Here is a 27,448-nt window from a genome sequence, read left to right as displayed (position 1 = left end):
TATGCAAATTGTGCTGTTAAAATGCTGATCAAATTTTAAATATTAATACACTGGGTTTATTTTGTGATAACTAGACACACTGTCAGCTTATTGCACTTATTAATAATTATATTTTAAATTATTTCATTATTTAAAAAAAAAGAACACACTAATGGAAACTGATGCAGTTATATTTTAATATTATTTATGTAATAACATTTTTTCCTGTTTTTCTGAAAATAGTTTTATATTTTACTTTGGAATTGTGTTGTGCTGTTTTTTTATTTATATTTAACTTTAATTTATTTTAATACAGTTTTATGTTTAGTAAGAACAACATTTTACAGTAAGAACAACAAGTTTACAGTTTTGCCATCTAATATTTATATTTTAATTGTAATTTACTTCAGCTTTATTTCAATTAACAGAAATCATTTTTAATAGTGTAACTTATTTAACAACAACACTGCCTGGAAATGCATGGTGCAATGGTCAAATCCAGTTTATCATTAAACAGAAATATCTGTGTGTTTGCTCTGATTGACAGTTAGAATCAGACATTCCAGTCAGCCATGTCATAATCACAGATGCCATTGTACTTCTCTCTTTGACACGCTGTACAAGTCCAAAGCATCTCATATCAAGTGGCACTTAAGATTTCTTGCTGCTTTTTTTAATCCATCCCTGTCCTGTGGGGCAGAGCGTTTCTCAAATATCTACAGTGCTGATAAGCTCTCCTGTAACGTTGTGGGTGACCTCGCCTGTTATTAGAAACCCTGCTCCGTTTGGCCTCCGGCCTCTGAGCATGTCCTCGTCTCAGGTGTTACCTCAGTGCTGCCTCACAGCCCTGACGCTTCAATAATCCAGACTGCTGCAGTGCTCAGAATCCCACGCCACTTTACTGTAACTGTAGAGATTGACCCAGAACAATATTAATTTGTCATAAAGCTCGTATCGGGAACTCAATCAGAACAAGAATTCAGGAGTGACATTCCCAGCTCTTTGTGGATGTTTGTAACCAGACCCCTCTGCCAGCACCGGAGCCGTTGAGCTGTAACCCGAGGCCGTCACTTGAGCCGCTCTTACCTGTGTTTCTTAGCTCTTTGGCAGCTGGAGCTGCGAGGCGTTCTGGAGAAACGCAGCTTCTTTCTTCAGTTCTGTGACATTCCTCTGGTTTATATGGAGGAGAACCGGAGGACGTGATTCTTCATCAGCAATATCATCATCCTCCCTTTACAGACCTCAATGAAGGCATGTCCCATGTGTCAGCCTGGGGGGGACACTGGCGCTTCAAGCGCAGACGCCCGGTCATGGTGCCACCAACAGCCTGGATAACACACATCTCAGGTAAATCTATTCATCTATCTATCTATCTATCTATCTATCTATCTATCTATCTATCTATACATCTATACATCAATCTATACAGCTATACATCCATTTGGCTGTCTGTAATATCTATTAATCAACATTAAATCATAAACGATGTACTGGACACGTTGTATGTTTGTAGATGTTGGTCTGCATGATAAATGAAGCTGGTTCCTGATGCACAGAGGGATGCTTGTCTGGGGCCAGTTACATAAACTTAGCCACCAAGTTAAGACTGTGTCTTCAGAACGAGTTTGACCAACTAGCAGTTGCCAAAGGGAAAACAGTCCTACTTTTCCAAACTAAATAAGACCAATCTACATTTTCGTAATTGAATAAAAAAAATAAAAAAAATAAAAAAAAGTTTTGACCAGTCTTGAAGAAAAAATGAGGTGACTAACTTCTTAAAACTAGTCTAAACAGTTTAGCTGCACGTGTGGCCACTGATGCCACAGAAAACACCTTTTTAACTTGAAATAATAATTAAAAATCCATAAATGTTTCATTTCACAGTATGGCAGTGATAAGGGAAAGCAATATCTGATTGACTGCATCATAACAAATATTCACCACAAATAGCAATCCCGCATTATTAATAATCCAATTAATAGTTTATGCGACATAAATGTTTATGACCCATTTTTAAAATAGACTGTAATGTTAACTTTATAAATGAAGAATATGCGTATAATTATATATCGATCTTACCTGTCTATGACACAAACACTTATACAAAATACAAATCATTTCAAAGGTAGGCTAATAAACATTATCTGGGTAACGTGCGCAATACTTTTCAACAACGTTGGATGCCAAAAAAAATTAAATGATTTATTTCTGTCCATTTCTCTCGCTGGATGTGTAACACAAGTAATCCAAAATATCAAAACAGGCACTGCGTCTCGAACTCTGATTGGTCGAATTTAACCCCTCCTTAGCAACGCGCATTTGTGTGGTGCCTGGTTACTAGGCAATGTCCCTTTAACTTTTACCCTGTTTGCAAGTTTTTAGCGATGGTACAATGTGCACGGTAGCTCTAGCACACTATAATTGCAAAATATAAAGGAAAACTGAAGGACACGAATATTCGTGAGCTTCAGCTGGTGGAAATGACCATGTTTTTAAGTCACTCTGCGCTCGGAAGAGGTTTAGAGGATTTACCGTCTATATTCGACACACGAGAGCTTATGGGACACAGAAGTGGGTTATAGCAAGACTGTGCTTACTTCTGTGTTAATAACGGATTTACTCTTAAATACATTTATTTTTCCAAATTCAGGATCATAATTAAACCCTTTGGAACGAAACACGTGGAAATATTTCAACTTCCTTTAAGTTTCAGTATTTTATAAAATGGGAGATGACAGTGAGCTGCTCGGAGCATCAGAGTTTATTAAAGGTAATATTAAATAAACTAAATACATGAAAAATAGTTTAGTTTGTGTAAAATAAAATCAATGTGTTTAAATGTCTTATTACAGCATGTCCTAGACATATGTTGCACTCTGTAGGCCTAAACACTAAACTCTTAACAGATCCTGTACATTCAATGGAATAAAATACAGTATATCGTTAAAAGTGTCTTGCCATTTTGAATGTAACGTTACATTAACTAATAGGCTATGTTAAAATAATAAATTTGTTAATGTTACAAATGAAATTAATTGTACCTTATATTTGTCTTCGGTATGTAGTCCAGTTATCTAAAATAGAGAGACTGTGTTTCTTGTGATTTACCATCATTTAGCTATTTTATGACTCACTCTGTATACTGTTGTATTTTCTTTCAGATCGTCTGTATTTTGCAACTCTTAGAAGCAAACCCAAAAGCACAGCAAACACACATTTCTTCTGCACTGATGATGAATTTATTTATGAAAAGTGAGTTTTTAAAGGTTTTGGCACACTTAACTGTTCAATTTTGGATTGTTATATATCATTTTATTGTTGTGCTTCATGACAAGTGGTGATTTTATGGCGCATTTCTGTCACAAGCTTTTATGCAGATTTTGGGCCTCTCAATCTGGCAATGCTGTACAGATACTGCTGCAAACTGAACAAAAAACTAAAGGTAAGTTCATCTTCTATGAATCAAATGGCTCCATGTTTGCAATGTTCATCTAACTTACTGATTAAATATACGACTTGTGTGTTTTAAGTTTATCTTTAAATTGATTCTTAATCACTCAGAAAAGTGAAACTTACTTAGTAAAGTAATTTAGTTGCATAAAAACATAGAAATTATTTACTGAACCAATTTTTAGTTAAAAAAAAAAAAAACATACATTGAAACAAACATTGATATGTATACACAAGAATGTTTATATTCGCTATAATAATTATTTATATATACAGAATAACAATATAAGAATCTTAGATAATTGAAAATACCTTTCCTGGGAAATCCTTTGCAAATAAAGTTAGGTTAAGTCCGGGCCCAGCATTACAAAGTGAATTTAAATTACCCTTAATTGTTCAGTTTTGTAAAACCTTAATATGTGTTTACAACTGTCCACCATCAGCAGCCGTAGTCTTCATATTTATAATGCTCATGTACAAAGATTTGTTTGCTAGGCTTTATAATGAGGCACACAGAGTTCATGCAGTGAGCAGTAGAGAGCGCTCAATTCACGTCTGTATAATACGTCTGAATAATACGGGACAGAAGTTTCTGGCATGAATGATTGAACTTCAGTGAATGTCTGTTTGTCTGGAGCTGACAGATTAGGGGGTATGACATATGTTCAAGATGTTTCTCTGCAGTGTACTCTACGTGTGTTTACCTGGCACCCTCCGCAAAAACCCAACAGTATTTTTCCATTAGCTTTTGGATAATTGCAGAAAACAAACTCTGTTACCAACAAAAGTTGGATTCTTACATGTTTTGTTCATCACGATAATCTTCACAAATTTTATGAATTTTGAAGCTAAATGTAGACCATAAATACAAACAACAAAATTTTCAGATTTTATTTTAAAAAGTATTTATAAAATTTTAGTTAAAAGAGACAAGAAATAGTAAAAGCTTTTTTCATACATAATTTATTTTTTGTAATAAAACATGAAAATATATTGAACTTGAATTAACCACAGACGTAATTTCAGGCATTTAACAAGTTTACATGTACATACTGTAAATCAGGTGTGGTAAAGATTAGGCATGTTTAGGGAAAGGTCAAGCTGAGATATGACCCAAATAGGGCTGGGATAAACGATTATTTTTTAAACGATTAATATATCAATTATTTTTTCGATGCATCGATTAATCTAACGATTAATTTTTCAGACCGATTCGATTTTGATTATCTCCCCATTAATTGACTACTAACAATTTATACATGTTGATTTACATATCTGAATGAAAAAAAAAAACATGAATTCCTTAACATTGCAAAATATGTTTATTGCTCTTAAAATTACAAAATAAAAGACTGACTAAGAATGCATTACTTTGCACTTGTATAGAGATAGCATTCAATAAAACCTTGAAGCCTTGAAAACACATAGCTTACTAGCAGTAACCAATGTAAACTTGAGGGCTTTAAGCTAATACATAGAGTGTTTTTCCAAAAAAAAAAAAAAAAAAAAAATTAACAGTGGGAGGCAGCAGCCTGTCATGGAGAAAGCCCCGCGCAGCTCTCTCTTGTACGCGCCCTGTCAGGCCCAGCAGTCATTCTATTCTACATCACTCACCGATCAAACAAGGCTTTGACAGCCGCCAAAAAAAAAAGATAAATGCAGAAAAAACCCTGAATTGATTATATAACGTTGGACAGAATGTTGATACGGCCATCGCGTATCTTCAGCGCACATAAGGTAAACGTTTTGCAAACGTTTTTTAGAAAAATTAAAACAGGTCGGCGAATCGATGGGCATATTTAGCATCAACTTATTTTTTGCGTTGACGTCATTGATGACCTCGACGCGTTCTCCCAGCCCTAGACCCAAACCCAAAGTACTCCTCCAAACTTCCTTGGCTGGGTAGGAGCAATTTGGAATGAAGGTGAAAAACAGCTATGTATTGGTTGGACAATCTGAACATGGTCCTTCCAAATTTGGTTAAAATAAACTAGCCCATGCAGTCAAAAAGCCCATTGACTTCAGGATAACTGAAGCTGATTGGTTGGGCAATCTGAACATGTTCTTTTCAAACTTTAAACTAAATGACCAAAAAGCAATTCAAAAACCCATTTGACATCAAGATGATTTAAACTGTTTTGGCTGTTTTTTTTTACAGCACTCTACAGAAAGAATGTCGTACTCGGTTACTAAACGTAACCTCAGTTCCCTGAGATACAGGGAACAAGTACTGCGTCTGCTAGACGCATACGGGAAAAAGCCTTTTGTCTCTTGAAGTCTTTTTCATTTATGAAGCGAAAACTGCACGGCCATTGGTTTGTGCAGTGTATCAAAAATGAACCAATGGCTAGGCAGCGGAGCTGCATAAGCCTATGGCAACTGTAACAGGGAGTCAGAGACGTTCGGATTCATTTGCAGTATTTTATTAAGAGAGTGGTCAAACAGGCAGAGATCAGGAAACAGCATCAGGTATGTTAAGGGATGTCCAGAAATCAGTAACAATACCAGGCAGAGGTCGGGGCAGGCAGCAGAGAATCACAGTTGGTATACACATTCCAAGATCAAACACAGAAGGAACAAACACAGGGAAAACGCTCAGAAATGCCAGACAGAACTATACATGACTTACAATCATTGAGAGTCCAAACACAGTATATATAGGGTAGTTGTAATGGCTAGCAATGCAGTACTCGTTCCCGTATCTACGAATGGGAGACATTACGAATGGGATCTCGCCCGAGAGCCCAAACACCTTCAAGTGGTACAAAACGAGCCAATGGTACACAAAGTACCTTGGTCTGCGGGATTTGCATCCCGAGCTCCGCCCCGCAGAGCGGGTATATAAGGAGCAGCGCGAGCAACTCGCTTTCAAGTCTTCGCTGAGGAGCCGAGCCAGTGACCCGCCGTTCAGCAGAACAGTGATTTGGCATGGGGACGTAACCTCCTCAGAGGAATTGGCCAGGGAGGGGCTGTCGCGAGGAGTACAAGTTCAGGGAACCAGGTCCGGCCCTCGTCCTCCCTGATTTTGCACAATGTCTGTGCAAGAAGGCTCACTGGGGGAAACGCATACCTGCGCAGGCCCAGCGGCCAGCTGTGTGCCAGGGCGTCCATGCCGAGAATGCCTTTGGTCAGGGAGTAAAACAACTGGCAGTGGGAATTTTCTGGAGAGGCATACAGGTCTACCTGAGCGTCTCTGAAGCGTTACCAAATCAGCTGATCCAACTGGAGGTGGAGTCTCCATTCCCCGGAGCGAGGCTGCTGCCGTGAGAGCTCGTCGGCTGAACGATTGAGCCTGCCCAGAATGTGAATGGCATGAAGCGACCTCAGATACTTGTGGGTATACATGCGGTGGGAGCGTAGACCACCCTGATGGTTGATGTACAGTACTGTCGCAGTGTTGTCCATAAGGACCAGAACATGCTTGTCCTTCAGCAGGGCCTTGAAGCGGTGCAGAGAAAGCCGTACTGCTAGCAACTCGAGGCAATTGACATGCCACTGAAGTCAGGGTCCCATCCAGGAGTCCGACGCAGCATGCCCGTTGCACATGGCACCCCAGCCTGTGGTAAAGGCATATGTTGACAAAACAACATGTCTGGGCACACTGGCCTTTTGCCATGCCCATCTCGGGACTCGGTCATGAAGCCAGTGCTGAAGCGTACTCATATGGAGTAACCCGAGTGGTATGACAGTCGCCGCGGACACCATATGCCCCAGGAGCCTCTTGGAACCGCTCTCGTGCCCTCAAATTGTCTCAGGAAATTCAGCAGTGACTCTGCGCGCTTGTTCGTAAGCCGTGCGAACATGGTGACCGAGTCTATTTCTATACCGAGAAAAGAGATCCTCTGCACAGGGGAGAGCTTGCTCTTTTCCCAGTTGACCTGAAGACCCAGTCGGGCGAGGTGTCTGAGCACCAGATCCCTGTGCTCGCACAACCGCTCTCGAGAGTGAGCTAGGATCAGCCAGTCCTCAAGGTAGTTGAGGATGCGGACACCTTGTTCCCTGAGAGGAGCCAGGGCTCTATGGTCTGTGCCGAGGAAGAATAAAGACATTTAAGTACACATCCTTCAGGTCGATTGCTGCAAACCAATTCATTGGATGAACGCATTCGAAAATGTGCTTGGGCGTAAGCATGAGTCTGTGCAGAGCTCGGTTCAAGGCATGCAAGTCCAGGATTGGCCGTAACCCACCTGTCTTCTTGGGTACTATGAAGTAAAGGCTGTAAAAGTCGAACTTCTTGTCGGCTGGAGGGACCGGCTCTATCGCACCCTTTGCCAGTAGGGTCATGACCTCCACGCGCATTACACGGGCATCTTTGCCCACCATCGTCGCATGGACACCCCGAAACCTGGGGGGACGCCGGGCGAACTGAATCGCGTAGCCGAGCCTGAGCATCCGGATGAGCCAGTGGGAAAGCCTGGGAAGCTTTAGCCAGGCTCCCAGAAACTGAACCAGCGGGGTCAAGGGGACTACAGGCGTACCCACGGTGGGGCAGCGTGGTGGAGAAGACTTAGGTTCCCCTTAGCGGGGGCGGAGTGTGGGCACTCGTCTGACTCCAAGTAGCAAAGAGGGCATGAGAAGGCGAAGCGTTCTCTGCTTGGCCTGGCGTTTGGCAGGCTTAGGGGCAGAGACGGGTTGCGCCGCCCTCCTGCGGCCATCTCCTGCTGCTGTGGGTCCGAGGTCCGTAGCAGTGCGCACCTCCTGCAAAACCCCTGGGTCAGCACTGCATTCGTGCAGCTGCCGGAGTAGCTTGGCCTGATAGACCTGAAGTGAGGCCATGGCATGCAGGGCAGAAGCGGCCTGACCTGCAGCTCAGTAAGCCTTGGCCACAAGCGTGGATGAGAACTTACAGGCCTTGGAGGGCAGCTTAGGAATACCATGCCATGCGGAGGTGCTCTGTGGACACAGTTGCCTCGCAACAGAACGCTCCACCGGAGAATACCCCTTGGCCACCCCACCATCGAGTACCAGAACAGTTTTGGGCAGTTAAAGGTGCCTTCCATGAACTGGTTACTTCCTGGTGCACTTCCAGGAAGAAAGGAACCAGAGAGGGGTGCTGGCGATCCACATGAGCAGCCCCCAGGAACCAATCATCCAGCCTCGTGCGCTCGGGACAGGGCGGAGGATTCCACTCAAGCCCGATGCTCTCCGCTGCCCGGGAAAGCCCAGCCGTCAGCTCGGGATCGAACTCGGACAACGCTGGCACTCCCGAGGGAAGCAACACAGCCGAATCCTCATCTCCCGAGGACTCAAGCCCGCCTTGTGATGCGGCGATCGACATACGGTCCTCTTCGCGAGCCCCGAATGAGATGTCAGGAGCCTGAGAGGGTCCAGCTAACTCATCCGGAAACTCAACCAGCTGCGGCATATATGAGGGGGGTGTGGCCCGAGGAGGTTGCATCGAATGTGAATGACTGAAAGGGAACCAAGGTTACATTTAGTTTATGAGTACGTTCCCTGCTCTTTTATGTAAATTGAGCAATGACAGTTGTCTTCTGAGGTGGAAAAGTCGCATAGCCTGGGACGATTTCTGTGCATCCTTGAAGCGCTCAGTGAATCCTTCGACCGTCGGACTGAAGAGCCCTTTGGGAGAGACTGGAGCATCGAGGAAGGGGACTTTATCCGTGTCCTTGATCTTAGTTAATGTCAGCCACAAATGGGGACCGTGCACCACGAGGCTGGCCATTAATGTCCAGATCGCCTGAGCAGTGGTCTTGGTGGCACGCCGAGCAGGTGAAATGGTCCGGAACTGCTTGATTGCTGAAGCGGCAGAGAAACAGGTCAACTGTGCTGCGAGGTCTCTTCGCAGTCTTCCAGCTGCGAAGGCGAATAGCTAGTGGCTTTGGATGATCGTAGATATGTACAGTAGTTGTCGCTGAAAGAGAAGAAATCTGAGAATCCTGTGGTGATGCCAGATGCCCCAACCCATTTTGGCGGGCTTCGGCAAAGCTTGGCGGGTTTCGCCACCATAGGCTTGTGCAGCTCCGGTTCATTTTCAATACACTGCACGAACCAATGGCCATGCAGTTTTCACTGTCTGAACAAAAAAAGGCTTCAGTTCAGGAGAAAAAAGGCTTTTTCCCATATGTGTCTACCAGATGCAGTATGATTGTAATATCGACAGGGAACTACACATTTCCATACAGAAAAAGTGATAGAAAGTGAAAAAAACACCATGAAAGAAACACACCAACGTCTCATATGCATCATGCACTATATTATTTTACCTTTTTTAAACAGAGTGGTATAGATTTCTCAAATAATATAACATTTTCTGTGAGGGACAGAATTAAAATTTCACCAAACATCTGTTTTTCATTTATTCAATTTAAATTTGTGTATGTTAAAACTTTGCACATTATTGGATGAAAAGCAGCATTCTCCTTTTGTGTTTCATAGAAAAGTTCTAGAACAAGTGAGGGCAAATGACTGAAGATAAGAAAATTTTCTTTAACCAGCTCAGCTCTGAAAATAAATTTGTGTTTTGTATGTCTGCAGTCTTTCACTCTGTCCAGAAAGCGCATCATCCATTACACCAGCTACGACCAGCGAAAGAGAGCCAATGCGGCCTTCCTCATCGGTGCTTATGCGGTGAGCCCAGCTCTGTTTCTGTCCCCTTAGAAGATTATCATTTTGTTGATTTTGACCATCACGTTCTAGTATTTGAGAGGCCCCATAATTATGAACAGTGAAAATCAAGAGCTATTGTAGACCCAGCTGACCTACTTTTAGAGCCTCTGAGAGAAATTTCTAGTCATGACGTCTCATTTCTGTATTCAGGTAATCTACTTAAAAAGAACTCCAGAGGAGGTGTACCGGGCCCTGATCTCTGAAAACAATGTGTCATACCTGCCCTTCAGGTATGACACAAGGATCACAATCTGATCTGATCACGTGTCATCATGCTACTCATGCCTCATAACTACAGCTTTATATATCACTGCAACACTACTGTTCAATAGTTTGTGTCAGATTTTAGAGAAATTAAAACCTTTATTCAGAAAGGATGCATTAAACTAATCAAAAGTGACTGTTAAAAATAAAAAAACTACTTCAAAATGCTGTTCATTTAATCTTTTTGTTCATCAAAGGATCCTGAAAGAGTTATATAGACTCCACATAAATACTACACAACAAAAACGGTTTTCCACATTGATATATCTCATCAAGACTGGATTTATTTGATCAAAATTACAGTAAACAAATAAGTTTTGAAAGGTGAGAAATGCTGCAAGCAGAGTGATACAACATTGAAATGGTTGGAGTTCTGTTATCACTAGAATGTTGCACTGCTGGAAAAGGCTCTCAGCCAATCAGATTCGAGGACCAGAAATAACTGTTGCATTAAACAAATGGTCTTACTGACACCAAACTTTTGAATGGTAGTGCACACACACACACACACAAATATTTAATAATACGTTCACAAAATATATATATATAATAATGTTTTTGTAATGAACATTCTTTATCTTTTATTTACTTTTTTCTTACCATACAGAGATGCTGCTTTTGGGAACTGCACATATGATTTAACCATATTAGACTGTTTACAAGGAATCCGGAAGGTATGTGTATTGAAGTAAAGCATTTGTTATAAAAGCACAAACCATTTCAACTATTAATATTTACGAATGTTAAAGTTTGTGACACTCTTAAACTTTTTTGTGATCAAGGCTGCACAGTGTAGCCACATAATGCACTTTCGTCCCATATCAAAAACATTAGTCCACTTATCTGTTTTTTCAATCTGGCACTGGCACTATCTGACATATTATATCAAGGACATTAACACAATGTGATAACTGTGTAAGAGGAAGCACAAAACAAAGAAAATAGTTGGTGTGGGCGGAGAGGTTTAGGAAATATATACATGTGAAGATCAGTGAGATATGATGCAAGTTAAATGACTCTTCTTGTAAATGAAACATGTTGCGTATGTGGGGTTGAAGAAAACCTTGACAGTTTGTCCTTTTAAGCATACAGGATTCCTCTAAAATTAATTGATTCATTAACTGAAGATTTTTCCTTAAGAACCATTCACTTTTCTGTTATGTTGGTAAAGTTATTAAAATTCATTTTTTTTTTTTTTTTCATGAAATGTCAAATCTTATAACTAATCATTTTTAATACATTTTCTCTTCAGGCCTTGCAGCACTGGTTCTTTGACTTTGAGAATTTTGATGTCGAAGAATATGAACATTATGAGGTATCACCTTTTTATATATAAAAATTATTTGTCAGTATTAATATTCTTAATAATAATTCTCACAAGTGGTAATATTTCAGTGTGATTTCTGTCATTTTGACAGATGATAAATAGAAACATTCCAGTAAATACTGCTAATAGGGATTAGAAGTGAAAAGGGGAGCATCCATGTGAAAACAAATCTGGAAAGAGATGTGAGAATGTGGCAAGAGAAAAAAATTCTTAATGCATTCAGTGAATGATCCATGGAACATATCAAAAATTAAATCAGGAAAGCCACAAATGTGCAGTATATATTTTATTTTTTCATATTGTTACAAAAGAAAACAGAAAAGAGACTGAAAAGAGCTCTTGTCATTGATATTTGAGTTATACCATGCCACTCTAAAATACCAGTTGTTATCTTATTCTCCTGCATTCTGAAAATAGAACATGAAGGAAAATGTTGTTCATTTAGTCAAACCAATGGATAAGGATTGTTTGTAGTGCAGCCTTATGATTTGACATATTTGTGGAGCTTCCTCAATCCGGATATGCTTCCCATAATTTGAAATGCAGGACACTCGCTAGGAAAAAGAGTGCTGTCCTATTGTAAATTTTTTAAAGCAATAAAGCATCTATAAAACTCAATAACTGTAACTTATTTTCATTAGTTTTTAACATGTACGGTATGTTTTTGATGAATTCAGATGTTTTAGCATGTCTTCTCACCTTTTGCATTACAAGCGTGTAGAAAACGGTGATTTTAACTGGATTGTGCCAGGAAAACTGTTGGCCTTCAGTGGACCTCATCCCAAGAGCAAAATAGAAAACGGTGAGCTGGCACATTAGATTCAGAGCTAAAAGATTCTGCACCAGCAAATACTAGATTCTAGTGGTTATTGGATCAGTGTTTTGGTAATTGTTCTTTACTTTTGAGCTGATGACTGTTTTGGCTCTTTCAGGTTATCCTCTCCACGCTCCAGAAGCGTACTTCTCCTACTTCCGCCAGCACAATGTCACAGATGTTGTGCGACTGAACAGGAAGATTTATGAAGGTCGGCGCTTCACAGATGCCGGGTTTGAACATCACGACTTGTTCTTTGTAGACGGCACCACACCTAGTGATCTCCTCACGAGACGCTTCCTGCACATTTGTGAGAGCGCCAAGGGTGCCGTAGCTGTCCACTGCAAGGGTGAGACACTTTCCAGAATCATGAAGAACTGCACTATTGTATAAACAAAACATGGAAAGGAGACATTGTATGATCCTGCAACTTCTGGGAAAGTGTAATGCAGAACCAAGACTTTATGTTGCTAGTGAACCTGTATTTAATGCAGTCTGTTTCAAATGTGATGCATTTGATGTCCCTTTAAAACCCAGCAGATTTCTGTTGGTCAGTGTGACAAATTTGCATTACCAACTTAAAACTTTTTTGCCCTCATGTAAAACTTGTCTTATTCTGACTGATGTTAATGGATTTAATCAGCACAATTCTGTCAAGTTCCAGTCATTAAAATGAATGAATATATCTTATATATATAACATACTGGTCATCTGCTGATTTTAATTGATTGGTATCAATCTATATTGCATTTTATTTGTTCATGATTATTTCCCCCTATTTTACATTTAACCCATCTCCTACCACAAGTACATCTTTAAACACCTTCGTAAGGTGATGGCTGAATAATTTTTTTGTGATTAAAGTGCTTGATTTTAGTAGTTTATTTTGTTTAAATGACATTTTTAACAAAATAGTATAAATATAGTCTGTAAACAGCCATAATATGACAACAATCATTGCTTATCTGTGTTTAAAATCAGTGCATCCTTATTTATTTTATTTGTTAAGTCACAAGTTTGGTTTTTAGATTTCGAGGATGATGGTAAGTCATGCAGCCCGTCCATGACTGTTACTGATGAATTAATGCCTAAACACTTTGAACATAATAGTTTGATTGCGTGCATATTCTTCGATGGGGAGCATTTTCTGATTAAAATGATTATTTTTTTTATTTTTATAATATATTTAGATTTTTTTAATTATTATTTTCCCACTTCCTTTCACAGCTGGCCTTGGCAGGACAGGCACTCTGATAGGCTGCTACCTGATGAAGCATTATCGCTTCACAGCACCTGAGGCCATTGCCTGGACACGAATCTGCAGACCGGGCTCCGTCATTGGACCACAGCAGCACTTTCTTGAACAGTAAGTCTAAAATTCTACAGACAGATCAAGGCACATAAGGTCATAACATGGTCTAGAGGTCTTTTTAGAAGCGCTTTCTTTTTCTTAAGGAAGCAGCACAGTATGTGGGTTCAAGGTGATCTCCATCGGTCCATGCAGAAGCAACAGCAGTTGAGGCAAAGCCGACAACAGGAGAGAAACATGGCCCATCTCATATCCAGCGTGAATGACATGTCCATCAACAGCACCATTCTGAAGCCACCAAGTGTGGATGAGGTGAGACATGTGAGGAACTGAATCTACCAATCATATCTGAGTGCACAATACAGTTCCACTGTTATTGACACTGTTTTGTTACTCTACAGAATCAGTTCAGGGAAGAGGACATGATCCCAACTCAAGGAGACAAACTACTAGCTCTAAAGGTCCAACGCAACCCCAGACCTACTGCCACAGTGCTTAGGTAGACCTTCAGTTATACTAAATAAAATTATATAATTGTCATTAATATGGTCTCAAAAGTCTCAGCCGTGACGCCAAATCAAAATATTGTGGCAGTTAAATCAAAAGTTTTGGGTCAATATACAAAACCATTGCCTTGATAATGTTTTGCTTTCTATTTGCTAACTTTGGATATATAGTTTTTTAGTTTAGTTTTTTAAACTATGTTAAAAATGCATTTATTTTTTTATGCTTGGTTTGAAAACATTTTATGAAGATGAATTAATGAACAGTTATAGGATATATAAATACTATCCAGCATAAAGCACACTTTTAAATAAAAGTAGCTTTGTTTTGTGTGAAAATATGGCAGAAACGCTGGGAGGTTTTAAACGAGTGCTAAGGGAATTATAGAAATGAATATATTTAACCTTTATTTAAACAGGAAAGGTCCCATTGAGTTACAATAACTCTTCTCCCAGGGAGTCCTGGCCAAGACTGACAGCCAAAAGTTTCAATACATAAAAGACAGGACATAAATTACATAATACACCACAAATCTCTATACAATATACATACTAGAAAACAAAACAAGACATTAACGTCAGCAAATACAAACATACAATTGTATAAGATACCTAATTAAAAACAATTGCACTGTTCAGTCAGGGTGGACTTTAAAAGATTTTTAAAAGTATTAGTAGATGGAAGTGATACTAAATTTTAAGTGTTATAGAGCTCATTCCAGGCATTTGGTGCATATGATGAGAAAGCTTTTTAACTAATGGCTGTTTTTGTTGATGGAGTAATTAATAGTATTGTCTTTGACGACCTTATTCCGTAAACACCATTTTGATAAATAAGCAAATTTGAAATATAGATGGGTAATTTACCCATTAGTGGTCTAGCAATAAAAATCAATACATTGATTTTTCTGAAGGAGACTGAGGATCATTGTAATGAAACGTAAAGCTGAGTGGTATAGTACATAGGGCTGTAGCTATCGAATATTTTAGTAATCGAGTATTCTACCAAAAATTCCATCAATTAATTGAGTAATCGGATAAAATGTGTTTTTGCTTAATTAAAATGCAATATTAATAATGCAAGATAAAATAAGACTCCTGGGTCTCTTAAAATGAACAACTAAGTTTCTTTTTTTTTGGAATTTTTTTTCTTTTTTAAATGCATAGAATGCAATGCATAGATCAAAATAAACATTTAATTATTACCCATTGTTTCTCTGTCTGTACTTGTACTGTGAACAATGACAATAAAGTTGACAGTTGAATTAAGTGCATTTAAGTGCCATTCAGTTGGGGTTTTAAATAAAGCATTTTCTGAGATGCACATTAAACACATAAAACATTAATTTAATTTATCTTTTAATTATTGAACATTAACTTAACTTTTTGGTACAAACCCGCAATAACTAAACTAAACTTCTGTGTATGTGATGTAACGCTAGTTTTACTCAAATCAAACGGTCAGATGCTCATGAAGTGACTGTCAGTGCAATTCTGGAAATGTTGTTCATGTGTTCACGTCCTTATTTAGTGAGAGAGCAGACCCTGAAATCACCGATAGCGTCACACGCGCTTCAGTGTGTTAATAAAGGAAGACGCGCTTCTGCTCCATTCATTTACACAGACATTCAGAACATGCAGGATTCATATTTAAATAGACTGTTCCGGGTTAATATTTGCAGATATTAATCCATATTGTGATTTGATGTAAGTGCAATGACCTATTTTTGATTAATTCATAAAAAATTTGGCAAATACCATGCCACTCCACATTTAACTGTAAATTCAATTTTTATGACTGGATTCCGTGATTCCCTCTGCTTTTTCTGCATCGCGGAAATCATAGGGCCCTAGTTGTGGTATGCCAGCTCTATCTTGCAATGGACACACGCCACGACGTTCTCTTTACGTTTGCCCGCGTCCTCAAATCAAAACACTGCTGACTCCTTGCAGTCTGCGATGTCGGACGCAGTGCTTGTGTCTCCTTCCGCTTTGTGGGTGACGTAAACGCGTTGTGTCACATTAAAAAAATAATTGCGAAAGAACCTGACGTGAGATTTAAAATAAATTAAAAGAGACTTTGAGGCAGAGGAATTTGCCTCGATCATTTTTTGTAATCGAGTTACTCGAGTTACTGGAGGAATCATTTCAGCCCTAATAGTACATCTAGTTAAAAAATATTTTATATATATATATATATATATATATAAGAGAAAGATAGTCTGTACCGATTTTTCCCGGAAAAACACGACCGACTGGAGCTAAAGAATCACGAGCGCCAGTAGGCTTTTGCGTTGAGAGCTTTTGGAAGTTGTGACATTACCTTGAGGAAAAAACCATCATCCAAAACAAACCATGGCTAACAGTCAGATTCAGTCGTTTATTTATGATCCAGAATCATATCCCGAGGCTGAAACTGAACGAGAGCAGCAGCAGCAACGACTCGCTCCGAGCAGGGCTCGAACCCGGGTCTCCGGCATAGGAGGCGGACGCACTAACAAGGAGGCAGAGATATTTTAAGCAGTTTTACTCACCGCCTGCGGTTCCAAGACACGATCGTGACCCTTTTTCGTTAGGACTGCATTATCCTTAAGAAATAAACGATACGCAAATCCGGCGTCAAACTGGGCCTTGTTTGTAAAACAAGCATCTTCGAAATGCAGGGAACAAACTAAAACACTTGCACAACTCCGTTGATGATCTGTAAAAAAAAACTCCATCCACTGGTCCCTTAATGCTGTTTTTTCTTTGGTAATCTGTGCAGGGTTGTCTTGCCCTGGCAACCAAAAACACACTCCTTTTGTGATATTTCGCGACGCTCTCGCTCTGATCAGTGATTGTCTGTGCTCAGCCTCTCATTGCTCTGCTATACGGGAGCGTGCGCTCTTCCGGCAGACGTGCCCTTAGGACCCATATAAGGAAATTCCGCTCCATCTAACGTCACACATAGCCATACTCGAAAAAAACTTTCCGAAACTTGTGACAAACCAGAAGGAGTATTTTTGGAACAGAAATACCCCTTCAAACGTACAACTTAATTTTTTTAACTTTGTCCATGTTAGCATGGGAATCCAACTCTTTAACAGTGTAAAAAAACTCAGTATGCATGAAATAGCATTTCACCCCCTCCCTTTAATGGGATTTTGTTTTCATCTCCACTCCATGTAATACCTAATAAAGTAGTGTTTTAAACACAATTCTGCTTTGTCCACCGAGATCACTGGAAACAGCTGTAATTTTGCTTTTCCATAAGCGCCACCCCCTGTCAGAGAGTGGACATACAGAGAGTTACATTTCCATTCAGCCTGCAGTTTATGTCTGGCCAAAATACAGACTGAATTAGCATGCCCTGCTGTAAATTTTGACTAGTTGATGAAAAACAAGTTTGTGTATAAGGTATATACAAAAAATTATGGAGAAAAAAAAAATACATATAATCATTATTCAATTATCATTTTTATTTAAAGGATGAAATGTGAGATTTACCATTTGATGAAACCTTTTCAAAGCTTTATTTGAACATTTCATACATGTTATTAGATAATCTGTGTCAAACATGTTGTCATTTAAATTCCAGACATAACTTGAACTATTATTATTTAGTGTTTAGGTTAAAGGCCCGTTCACACCAAGCATGATAACTCTCAAGTCAAGTCACCTTTATTTATATAGCACTTTAAACAAAATACATTGTGTGAAAGCAACTGAACAACATTCATTAGGAAAACAGTGGAATTTTTACTGTTTTACCTAATTAATTTACCTAATTAATTTACTGGTTTACCTAATTAATGTAGCCTAAAAATCCTTTAACGGGTTTGGATATTAAAAGCATATTAGTATGTTATGTGTAAGACAAGTTAAAGAGATGGGTCTTTAATCTAGATTTAAACTGCAAGAGTGTGTCTGCCTCCCGAACAATGTTAGGTAGGTTATTCCAGTTTAGGCGCCAAATAGAAAAAGGATCTGCTGCCCGCAGTTGATTTTGAGAACGTAGCGGACATAGAGGATTATAATGTAAAAGGAGCTCATTCAAATACTGAGGTGCTAAACCATTCAGGGCTTTATAAGTAATAAGCAATATTTTTAAATCTATATGATGTTTGATAGGGAGCCAGTGCAGTGTTGACAGGACCGGGCTAATATGGTCATACTTCCTGGTTCTAGTAAGAACTCTTGCTGCTGCATTTTGGACTAGCTGTAGTTTGTTTACTAATATGCAGAACAACCACCAAATAAAGCATTACAATAATCTAACCTTGAGGTCATAAATGCATGGATTAACATTTCTGCATTTGACATTGAGAGCATAGGCCGTAATTTAGATATATTTTTGAGATGGAAAAATGCAGTTTTACAAATGCTAGAAACATGGCTTTCTAAGGAAAGATTGCGATCAAATCGCACACCTAGGTTCCTAACTGATGACGAAAAATTTACAGAGCAACCATCAAGTCTTAGACAGTGTTCTAGGTTATTACAAGCAGAGTTTTTAGGTCCTATAATTAACACCTGTTTTTTTTTTCAGAATTTAGCAGTAAGAAATTACTCGTTATCCAGTTTTTTATATCGACTATAGATTCCATTAGTTTTTCAAATTGGAGTGTTTCACCGGGCTGCGAAGAAATATAGAGCTGAGTATCATCAGCATAACAGTGAAAGCTAACATCATGTTTCCTGATGATATCTCCCAAGGGTAACATATAAAGCGTGAAGAGTAGCGGCCCTAGTTCTGAGCCTTGAGGTACTCCATACTGCACTTGTGATCGATATGATACATCTTCATTCACTGCTACGAACTGATGGCGGTCATATAAGTATGATTTAAACCATGCTAATGCACTTCCATTAATGCCAACAAAGTGTTCAAGTCTATGCAAAAGAATGTTGTAGTAAATTGTGTCAAACGCAGCACTAAGATCCAATAAAACTAATAGAGAGATACACCCACGATCAGATGATAAGAGCAGATCATTTGTAACTCTAAGGAGAGCAGTCTCAGTACTATGATATTGTCTAAATCCTGACTGGAAATCCTCACATTTTCTCTATATATAATTGTGAGGATACCACCTTTTCTAGTATCTCAGACAGAAAAGGGAGATTCGAGATTGGTCTATAATTAACTAGTTCTTTGGAAACGAACCCCAATGGAGTTCAGAATGTCTATAAATGCTGATCCCAATGCATCTTTTTCATTATCAACATGGATATTAAAATCACCAACTATTAAAACTTTATCTGCAGCCAGAACTAACTCAGATGTAAAATCACCAAACTTTTAATAAAGTCTTTATGGTGCCCTGGTGACATGTATACAGTAGCCAGTACAAACATAACAGGGGATTTATCATTAACATTTGTTACTCTGGGTAATGTTATATGAAGCACCAACTCAAACGAGTTATACTTGAAGCCTGCCCTCTGAGAAATCCTAAAAACATTGTTATAAATTGAAGCCACACCTCCCCATTTGCCTTTTAGACATGGCTCATGTTTATAACAGTAATCTTGGGGGGTGGACTCATTTAAAATAACGTAATCATCAGGTTTTAGCCAGGTTTCTGTCAAACAGAGCACATCTATATTATGATCAGTGATCATATTATTTACAAAAAGTGTTTTCGTAGAAAGGGATCTGATATTCAATAAGCCAAGCTTTATCATTTATTTATCCATATTGCATCTGTTTTTATTTGTTGAACCTTAAATTGTTAATCTTAACTTGGTTTGGACGTTTTTTGTATTTTCTAGTTCGGGGAACAGACACAGTCTCTATAGGGTGATATCTAGGTGAAAGAGTCTCTATGTGCTGAGAATTAGCTGACCTCTGTGACATGAGGCAGCTAGCAGACAGTCGGTTTAGCCAGTCTGTCTGCTTCCTGACCTGGGCCCCAGTTAGTCAAGTATAAACACAGTATAAATCAAGTATAAATCAGTGGGTGCATCACTGAGTGGGGAGAACCTGTTTAATGTTTTGATCGGAACAGAAGAGCGGTGTTTTGACCCACGACTGCGCTGTCTCACTGTCAACCAGTTGCCCTGCTGCTGGGGCTCTGTTGCCAGAACCGAACTATGTACAGGAGTCCCTGAGCTAGACGCATCCAAAGCTGTATCTAGAGCCCTAACATTCTTACTGTCCTCAATTACAGTTTGGATGCGTGTCTCTAAATCTGAAATCTTCTCTGTCAGCCTAACTATTTCCCTGCATTTATCACATGTGAATTCCTCATCTTCGACAGAGATAGATAAACTGTACATGTGGCAAGAGGAGCAAATGACAATAGCAGGAGAAGCCATTACTCACCGTGCTTGATGAAATATTCTTACTGCTGTTGTTTGATGAACTTGTGAAAAACTGGAGCGAGAGAGAGGAGAGGAGAAAAGAAAACAGCAATAGGTTCGAATGAAACCGCTAATGACAAGCTAACGAGTGCTAACACTTTGTAGGTGTACTGCACTCAAGGATATAAAATAAAAGTGAACGATAAAAATTTATCTGATAAGATTGATAGATAATATCAGAAATATGGTGTGAATTAAGTTATATTTTATTACTTTAAAAAACAGAGAGTGATAGTAAGATAAAGATTCTAGAGCCTATAAAGATATAGTTCTAAAAATCATTCTCAATATTAAAGAATAGCGGAATCCACACCACAGATATAACGATAAAGGAACAGAGAAATTATATCGTTGGAATCACTTTCAGAGTGATTTTTTTCTGATGAATGATAAAAACATTCCTAACCAATCAGAATTAATCCTGCTCTAATGAGCTCGAGAATTTAAAGCAGCAGAGGCGCGTCTGCTTAGAATACACAGATAATATCGTTCACTGGTGTGAATACTAATATAGTTATCTTTATAGTTATCTTTATAGTTATCGTTCTTGGTGTGACCGGGCCTTAAGGCACAAACTGAATATTTTCGCCGCTAGAGGGCTCATCTTCAAAAAAAAAAAACAAAGACCAAGTAGCAGCACAAGAAGCTGTGACTGAGTGTGGGATCATAGGAGTTGTGGTCTTCATCCCCACTACCAATGATATTTGACGGGGCAGAAATCATGTTCATGGATGAGCTAATGATTTATTAACGTAGTAGAATGAAGCAGGGTGAGGTTGAAAGCCATCGAAGTGAAACGAGGTCGCTGAACTGGAAAGCAGCAGAACTTTTATTATGCCACAGTCGACCGCTTCCTCTCCTTTCGGAGGTATGTGGGGAAAAAAAGCACCACTGTTTTATTTACTGGATATGTTTGAAAGTTCTGTTATATCTGTACTGGTCTAATAAAACGCATAACATATTAAAGCGTCTTTGGTGTTGCCATTCTTCAAAACAAAACCAGAAGGGGGGTTATGACTTCATTGGCAGGCGACACAATCACATTATGGACACGGTGTCACTAGTTAAAATTGCTTATTTCTCTGGATATAAACATTCTTTGAAACATTTGGGATAATGTGATAAGTACGCAAGTCAGCAAAATATATAACACTGTTCTATTGGTTTTTGGATGTTTTAATAAAAAAAATCTTATATTAGCTGCAGCAGGGAACTTTTGACGCTCTAGCGGTTAATAAACAGAACTGCTTGCGTCTTGCGGAAGAACATCGTAGCCGGAACTACTTCTCTCTGTTTATGTCTATGAAGAATCACAAAGGTACTGGGTTACTCCGCTGCGGTACCCCCGAAGCAATCTAAAATAGTCCGAATATAAACACTTATTATAGGTGCACCCTAGTGATTCAGGACAAGCTAAAAACACGGTTTGGAAAATGGATTCATGGTGTACACGCTTATTATATACATTTTTCTACATTTTGAACACAAACAAAGTTACGGACCGCAGCTCTGATTGGTTGTTTTCTTACCGGGAGTGGTCCGTAACTGCAAATGGCAATAGGACCACTGGGAGGAGCCAGAGGAGCTTGATTTGTTCACAGATTATCTGTCTCTTATTCTACTGTGGGGACATGATGACAGGTTTAACAAATATGTAAAAAATATATTTTTTACAAAAGTTACCTACTGCAGCTTTAAGTAATTCTATTTATTGTTTGATGATTTTAAATAGAAAAATTGGTAAATGATTTATGTGTTAGTACTTTTTGGTCACTTTAATCATGATGAGATCTTTTCATACCATTACATCTCTACCCCAGGTATACATATAGAGAAGAATCAAGAGGTCAAACCAAGTTATTGTCAAGTTAATATTGACAGTAGATTTACCAATTTATTGACAGTAAATCTACCCTTTTAGGGTTATTTTAACAATCTAAACACAAAGGGTTAAGCGCACGGTGCAGGTGCACTCACTTTAATGACGGAAAAAACGGTCCTTGCGCCAGGGGGCATTTTTTGGAAATTCTCTTAATGAGTAATAGGCATAACGTTCTATAGACCAATCAGATTGTCATCTCGCATTCCCTTTAAGAGGAGATGCACTCGCGCCATGGCGGATTGCTATTTACATTGCGGAATTTGTTGGCGGAAAAGCTTAACACTTCTCAAGCAAAGAAACAGATCTTCTCATGTGCAAAGTTAAAGCACACGAGCAGATCATTTATGGGACAAGCAGGAATCCACCAAAGCTCAGCGCAATGAGTCATATGTGTGTGTACTGGCACGATTGTTCTGTTAATTCACCAATTTCATGATCAGTAGTAATAGGCTGAATTGCAAATAGGTAGCCTAATTCTAATACACGCAATGACTATCCGTTATTACATTTTTATATTTATGTAGCCTTCACAATAATATTTGTTTACAAGGATTACGAAAAGGATTCGTAATCCTTTTGTTTTCAATATTTGGCATATTTGTGTGATGAGCATCCCTGTGTGTAATAAGCAAACGCGCACTGTGGACCACACTCTTTAAATAACAAAAAAAATATTGGGCCATTGACTTTAGACTGTAGACCAAGTTTGAGTTGGTCTGTGGCACAGTCTGTTTTCAGCTCCTTAAAATAGCAATGCACCAGCAATGCACCTGAACACACTCTTTTTTAGACCAGCATGCCCATGGGCGCACAAATGCATTTGCTAATTAAACGATGTGGTGCTGGACGGGAAAATGTGAACGTTGCTGGACTGAAACTAGCAAACACACTTGTGCTGCGCCTTGCGTCGCATTGTGCCCGGTGTATGATAGGGCCCTTAGATTTACCATTATTTTGAGCTTTATAGCTTTTGACCTGTAGGCCAGTGGACCAGTGGTACTTTCAGTTCATTTTGACGTTATTCATAGTGCTTCTCCTTTCTTAAATTGTGCATACACATTTCTGGCTCGCGGGCTGGATGATAGATAGTGAAGCAAGAACATGATTAAGCATCAGTTACAGCAGTGGTTCCCAATCCTGGTCCTGCAGAACATCCAACACTGCACGTTTTTGGTGTCTCTCTTATCTGACAGACACATTTGAGGTCTTTGATCCTTCACTAATTAGCTGATGAGTTGAATCAGGTGTGTTTGAATAAGGAAACGTCTAAAATGTGCAGTGTGGGGGGTTCTCTAGGACCAGGATTGGGAACCACTGAGTTACAGCATTGAGAATCCCTAACCATTGAAATCTAGTCCCACTTAGTACCCAAAGGTATCCTGCTCAGGAACCAAATGCATCATCATGATATCCTTTCTTTCTGATTATCTGATCTCCTCATCCACTATCAGTGTGCACCATACACTTGGAACACCCACCACACACCACCCTGTTGGTGGAGAGGAAACCGAAATGAAGCCAATTAGAAGATATGGGGATGATTAGATGAAAGACATCCTGGTATTTTTAATGACCACAGTTAGGAGTCAGGACCTCAGTTTAACATCTCACAGTACAGTGTCCCACTCACCAGTGTTGGGCAAGTTACTCTGAAAATGTAATCAAATTACTTATTACTGATTACTCCTTTTAAAAGTAATCATGTTACTGTTCTAATTACTTTATTTCAAAAGAAATTAGTAATTAGTTACATTAATTTTTTTTCTCTATGAAATTTATGAAATCCCAGCATACAAGCACCTGATAAATATTTGTTATTAATTCATTAACATTCACAGAACACTGTTATTTTGAACTAAAGCAAGCGGCAGCTTTTTAATTTCTAAAAGATTAAATCCCATCCAGGTACTGACCAGGCTCAACCCTGCTTAGCTTCAGTGGGCGACCAGTCTTGGGCTACAGTGTGATATGGCTGCCGGCAATCTGCCAGCAATTACACCAATCACTATATAGCATTCTATTGGTCTCCTTTGCATCTGTAGCCAATGAGCTTGCTGCTCAACATTTTAATAGGTTGGTTCATGGTTTGTAGTATCAGCAAATAAAGTACCCATGAACAATTCTTTCAGTCAGTAAAATCACTTGGGGGTCTAAGAGGGACTAGGTTTTGCACAACAATGGCAGTGACCGGTACCAAAATCATTACTTATACTGAAGAACTGCACTGAAAAGAAACAAAAAAGCTTCCTTCCTTGAGGAGATTCTGGAGGACAATCGCAAATAAATGATTAACTTTTAATAAACTTGCTCTGCTTTTTGTCATTTTTTTGGCAGTGGGATAAACCTAGCTCCAAGCACCATTTCCCCTCCCAAGTCTTCCAAAGCTCCCCTCTTCATTTCCTCTTCCAGTGCACCACGAAGACTAACAAGAAGCCCTTCCTCCTCTGCCGGCAATCTAAAAAGGTACATTAATGTTTAGATACACTGTCTGAGTGTTTTGTTATTTTATCCCAGATCCTGTTTATACATTGCTAACCCCGCTTTATGCGGCCCACACAACTTCAGTCCCCGTTTAGCCCATTCCCTCAGCAACCTTTACGATGAAGACAACTTCAGTGACGATGACAACAGCACACCTCCTTCCTCCTTCGCACCCTCCTCATCCCCTGCTCTAACCCCTGCACCTCCACCTGGCTTCAGCTTTGGGTACACCTCTACTGAGTCCCGACTTCCTCCCTCACATTTAAACATCAATCAAGAGGCCAACACCAACCTCAACAGCCTTACTGAAGCTAATACGGTTAGCGCTAATCGCACAGTCAGGCCTATGAATAGAACCGGCTATAGTCTGTTCTCCAGCGGCCCGCCGAACCCCCGTAGAGGTCCGTTGCGAGGTGGACTAAACAGGCTTCCAGGGCGCTACCTCAGCAGATCCATTCCAGTGAGTGACCATGATTTTCACTCACGATTCTGCTGTTTCACTAACTTCCCTTCACTTGTAGTTTTCCTCCAGTTTCTTTCTGGCTATGGTATAATTGTGATCTTAATGTGAGATTCTTATAATCTGGGTTTTCATAATTTAAAAAGTTTAAATCGTCATCATTTTACCACCGCTATGTCATTCCAAACATGAATGTGTTTTCTTTTTTGGAACAAAAAGGTGATGTAAATACAAATAAAATACAAGTTGTATCAGAAGCACATATTTATAGCAAATTATAACCAATTTTGGGATGGTCCTCACATAAAATGTAAAACTGATTAAAGGTGTGGTAATTTGCAGCTGTTCTGTCATTTCAATAGGAATAGAAGGGGTTGTATATTTTGTGCGAGGGCAGATTTTCATGTGAATTCATGGCATTGATCAACAACAAGATGCTTAGTTTGAAAGTGACTTCCGTGTGAGCTATGCTTCATCTGCTACAATATTAACAGATTCACAGCACTTTTTTGCCCATAAACTTTTGCCTCAGTTTCGCTAATGTGACCGCCCCTAAAGTTATTACAGTATTTTCATTTTTTGAGTACATTTACAGAACATTTTTTTTTATCGTTGGGTCAGTTGGGGGTAAATAAAGTGAATTATTTAGTTCCTAATTCTATTCCATCCAGTCCAAGAATAACAAATATGTTTGATATCTGAATGCAAATGTAATATATATATATATATATATATATATATATATATATATATATATATATATATATATATATATATATATATATATATATATACTGACTGCGCATAGATTAAGCAAGGATAAGGCTTTAGATCAATTAGGACATATAAGTAGTTTTACCTTAGAAGATACATTACTGGTGTGCATCTTCATGTACATCATTGGCAGAGTGATGTATTTTAATACTGTATGAATGCAAACATGCATTTTAGGACTAGGCTTAATCCTTGTCTGTGAAACGGGTTTAGTGTATTCCGTATTTTAGTATACTTTGCACACATCCTTTCATATCAATTTATTAAATTAATTTTCTCTTTCTCTCCACAGTCCCTTCAGTCTGGATATGTTCAGTACTAAGGCTATGCTTACACACTGATGGCCATCATAGCTGACCATTCGACCATGGACAAATCATTCCTAAAAGCTGATAAACCATTCAGAAAAATCACACTGGGTTTAAAGTGTTTATAACATATTTATAGTGTTTTAATTGACAACATCTCTGTAAGTCTGATGTATTATTCACAAATGTATTCATTGTTTTCTACATCCAAAATGGAACGTAACTGCTGGCATTTGTTTGTGACTAATTTTACATAAGACAGCATCGTCTCACTTTTTAGTTTTTAAGAAAGTCACAATTCGAAAGAAAATCTCAGCAGTTGTGCATGAGTGTGTGACAGTATGGGTGTTTACAAAAAATATACATGTATGTATGATCACGTGATGCTGATTCAATTATGTTTAGTTCTATGATTGTACAGAAATCATGATTTTTAAAACATTTTGTACAGATAGTTGTAATTTTAACTGGAATGTACTTTAAGTGGAATATACTTTAGATGCATTAAACCACTGTCCTTAAACAGATCTTTTAAAGACTGTGACATGGTGATTTGTGATGTACATAATACTTAATTGAAATTAAATACACTCCAAACAGTAAATCAGAGGGAAATAATCAAGTATTTATTTATATTCACAAATTAGAGGATATGAGAAAACGTTGAGTAGGTGTGGCTTGGAGTCTGATAAGTGAGCCTAATGGATAATGTTTGTTTGGAGAAACCAAAAGTAAAAAGGAAAAGGCGGATGTTTGATCATTATCTTGGTTGGAATACAGCCAAGGTGGGAATATCCAAAAACATTATCGTCTTATTTCTCAAGTCGCATGTTGAATGAGTGAAACAGAACAGAGGCAAAATGTGTGGAGTGAAATGCATCAGCTTTGCGCTGTGGATTAATATTCTTAGCGTAATAACAGGTAA

General features: G+C 38.8%; 1 protein-coding gene across 6 annotated transcripts; it reads left to right on the top strand.

Moving 5' to 3' along the window:
* Window positions 1-1,094: 1,094 nt before the first annotated feature.
* On the top strand, window positions 1,095-27,448 carry LOC113046027 (dual specificity protein phosphatase CDC14AB-like). Of its 6 annotated transcripts, none has more exons than XM_026206857.1 (16): window positions 2,315-2,550; window positions 2,630-2,749; window positions 3,141-3,231; window positions 3,346-3,421; window positions 9,925-10,017; window positions 10,207-10,286; window positions 10,928-10,994; window positions 11,573-11,635; window positions 12,362-12,449; window positions 12,580-12,810; window positions 13,689-13,827; window positions 13,917-14,082; window positions 14,172-14,269; window positions 24,835-24,963; window positions 25,060-25,441; window positions 26,508-27,448. In XM_026206857.1, the coding sequence occupies exons 2-16, from the start codon at window positions 2,704-2,706 to the stop codon at window positions 26,535-26,537; spliced, it is 1,779 nt and encodes a 592-aa protein (XP_026062642.1). In that variant the 5' UTR covers window positions 2,315-2,550; window positions 2,630-2,703; the 3' UTR covers window positions 26,538-27,448. The 6 variants fall into 6 exon arrangements, with proteins under 6 accessions (XP_026062639.1, XP_026062638.1, XP_026062643.1 ...); XM_026206855.1 differs by having other exon boundaries at window positions 13,896-14,082; XM_026206854.1 differs by lacking the exons at window positions 2,315-2,550; window positions 2,630-2,749 and adding an exon at window positions 1,095-1,326.

Source organism: Carassius auratus, chromosome 27 (genome assembly GCF_003368295.1).
Source record: "Carassius auratus strain Wakin chromosome 27, ASM336829v1, whole genome shotgun sequence".
NCBI lineage: Eukaryota > Metazoa > Chordata > Actinopteri > Cypriniformes > Cyprinidae > Carassius > Carassius auratus.
Note: the sequence above shows the minus strand (reverse complement) of the source record. Positions and strands in the feature narration are given on the sequence as shown.

Coding starts and splice junctions, on each gene's coding strand:
- LOC113046027 (XM_026206853.1), top strand. CDS start 1,233: ATGTCCCATGTGTCAGCCTGGGGGGGACACTGGCGCTTCAAGCGCAGA. Junction 10,018..10,206: donor TCCTCATCGGTGCTTATGCG/GTGAGCCCAGCT, acceptor TTCTGTATTCAG/GTAATCTACTTAAAAAGAAC. Junction 25,442..26,507: donor ACCTCAGCAGATCCATTCCA/GTGAGTGACCAT, acceptor TTCTCTCCACAG/TCCCTTCAGTCTGGATATGT.